Here is a 1,579-nt window from a genome sequence, read left to right on the forward strand (position 1 = left end):
GGGGGGGGGGTTCCCCATCTCCAATCATCTCTTCTTGCTGCGGTGTCTGACTGCCTCCCCGTTAACTTCCTGTGTATCCAGGTGAAGAACGTGAACCTGTCGGACAGCGAACAGCTGTCCATCAGGGGCGTGGACGATCAAGGCGCCACCCTGGTTCTGGCCAACCACACGCTGCTGGTGGAAGGTCAGGTGATCCGCAGTCCCACCAACTCTCTGTCCATCTACTACCGCTCGGCCTCAGAGGGCAGCATGGGCCTCTTCCAGCTGCACTACCAGAGTAAGTCGCCACGCCGCACAGGCACACAAACGCAGCAAAAACCTAATCATGTGTTCATACAAACCGGTTATGGAATTATCCGACAACCCTTTCATCGGGAGCCAAGAGGCTGTCTGTGCTCTCTAACGTGTACGTGTTAATTGCATAATCAAATACCTTCTCATTGAGTCACTCAGCACGGTGATTGAATCTGTCATGTGAATTAGCTGATTAGCGCTCTGATTAATCGTCTCTCGTCTCATTAGGAGGCTGAGGAGACGGCGCGCGCGCGCGCGCGTGTGTGTGTGTGTGTGTGTGTGTGCGCACGCGCGCGTGCGTGTGTGTTCATGTTTGTTTTCACGTGTGTCTGATGACGCGGTTCTAACATGCGACGAGCAGCGGAGGGGACATCAGAGCGCCGGGCCCACCTGAAGTGGCGGAGCCAGATGGGGGGCCAGGATGGCCAGTGCCCCCCCTGTCATCTGATTGCCCCCCCCCAGTGGCCCCCCCTGAGGATTGGTTATTCCAGTTCATTATTTAGAATCATTCTAAGTCAACCTAATATATAAAGAAGAAAAACAATAATAAATATATGAAGATATTGTTCTTATAATGATTAATAATGAGCTCCACGATGTTCTCTGTGCGTAAAGTTGAAACTGTCTGAGCACCAAGTGGTCAGCTGATCACAGTCTGGACAGAAACCAGCGAACTGCTCTCTGTTCTTATCAAGACGAGGCTGAGGAGGGAATCYGACATATTAACTCAGTTAAGTTTTTACTGGTTTTGTTTTAAAACACCATTAACGTAAGCAGTGTAACTRTATATTGTATATTTGGCGTTTGTCATTTCATGTGTGATTAATTGGAGTAACGGTGGAGCATTTATTGCCCAACGCTCTGCGCTTGTTTCTGCCTAACGGATCTGCACTTTAATTTCTTTCCTCTCTCAACAGTCAGCTGTTATTCCTCTACATAAACTACAATAAGTAGATCACATTCTCTTCAGGTTTTCTCTGTGTGCTCCAAACTCATTAAATGTAAAGTCATTAGAAGCCCGAACCACCATCATGCAAATAATTCTGGTCCGACCCGAACTATTACCTGTCAAATTACCTGTCAAAGTAGAGCTTCCTAACCACGGTGTCCATAACTCTTCAACACGCTGTCAGCTCCCAGTCAGAAAGAGCATTTAGTTCAGTGTCCATGAGATGATATTCAGAAAGGATCTTTTATTTGATTGATTTTAGTTTCCTCTGTGATGAACTCTTTGCGTAAAGGTGTTAATTATAACATGTCAAATGACAGAGGGGCTTAAAAAATA

At 47.0% G+C, this 1,579-nt stretch overlaps 1 protein-coding gene across 1 annotated transcript in view; it reads left to right on the forward strand.

Annotated features, from left to right (window-relative positions):
* The window catches only part of sez6l (seizure related 6 homolog (mouse)-like), a 62,370-nt gene that overhangs the window by 43,447 nt on the left and 17,344 nt on the right, over positions 1-1,579 (forward strand). Inside the window, exon 4 of the mRNA XM_008423199.2 lies at positions 82-277. Within this exon, the coding sequence (XP_008421421.2) occupies positions 82-277 (196 nt within the window). The remainder of the gene's footprint in view (positions 1-81; positions 278-1,579) is intronic.

The sequence above is a fragment of the Poecilia reticulata genome, linkage group LG12 (assembly GCF_000633615.1).
Source record: "Poecilia reticulata strain Guanapo linkage group LG12, Guppy_female_1.0+MT, whole genome shotgun sequence".
NCBI lineage: Eukaryota > Metazoa > Chordata > Actinopteri > Cyprinodontiformes > Poeciliidae > Poecilia > Poecilia reticulata.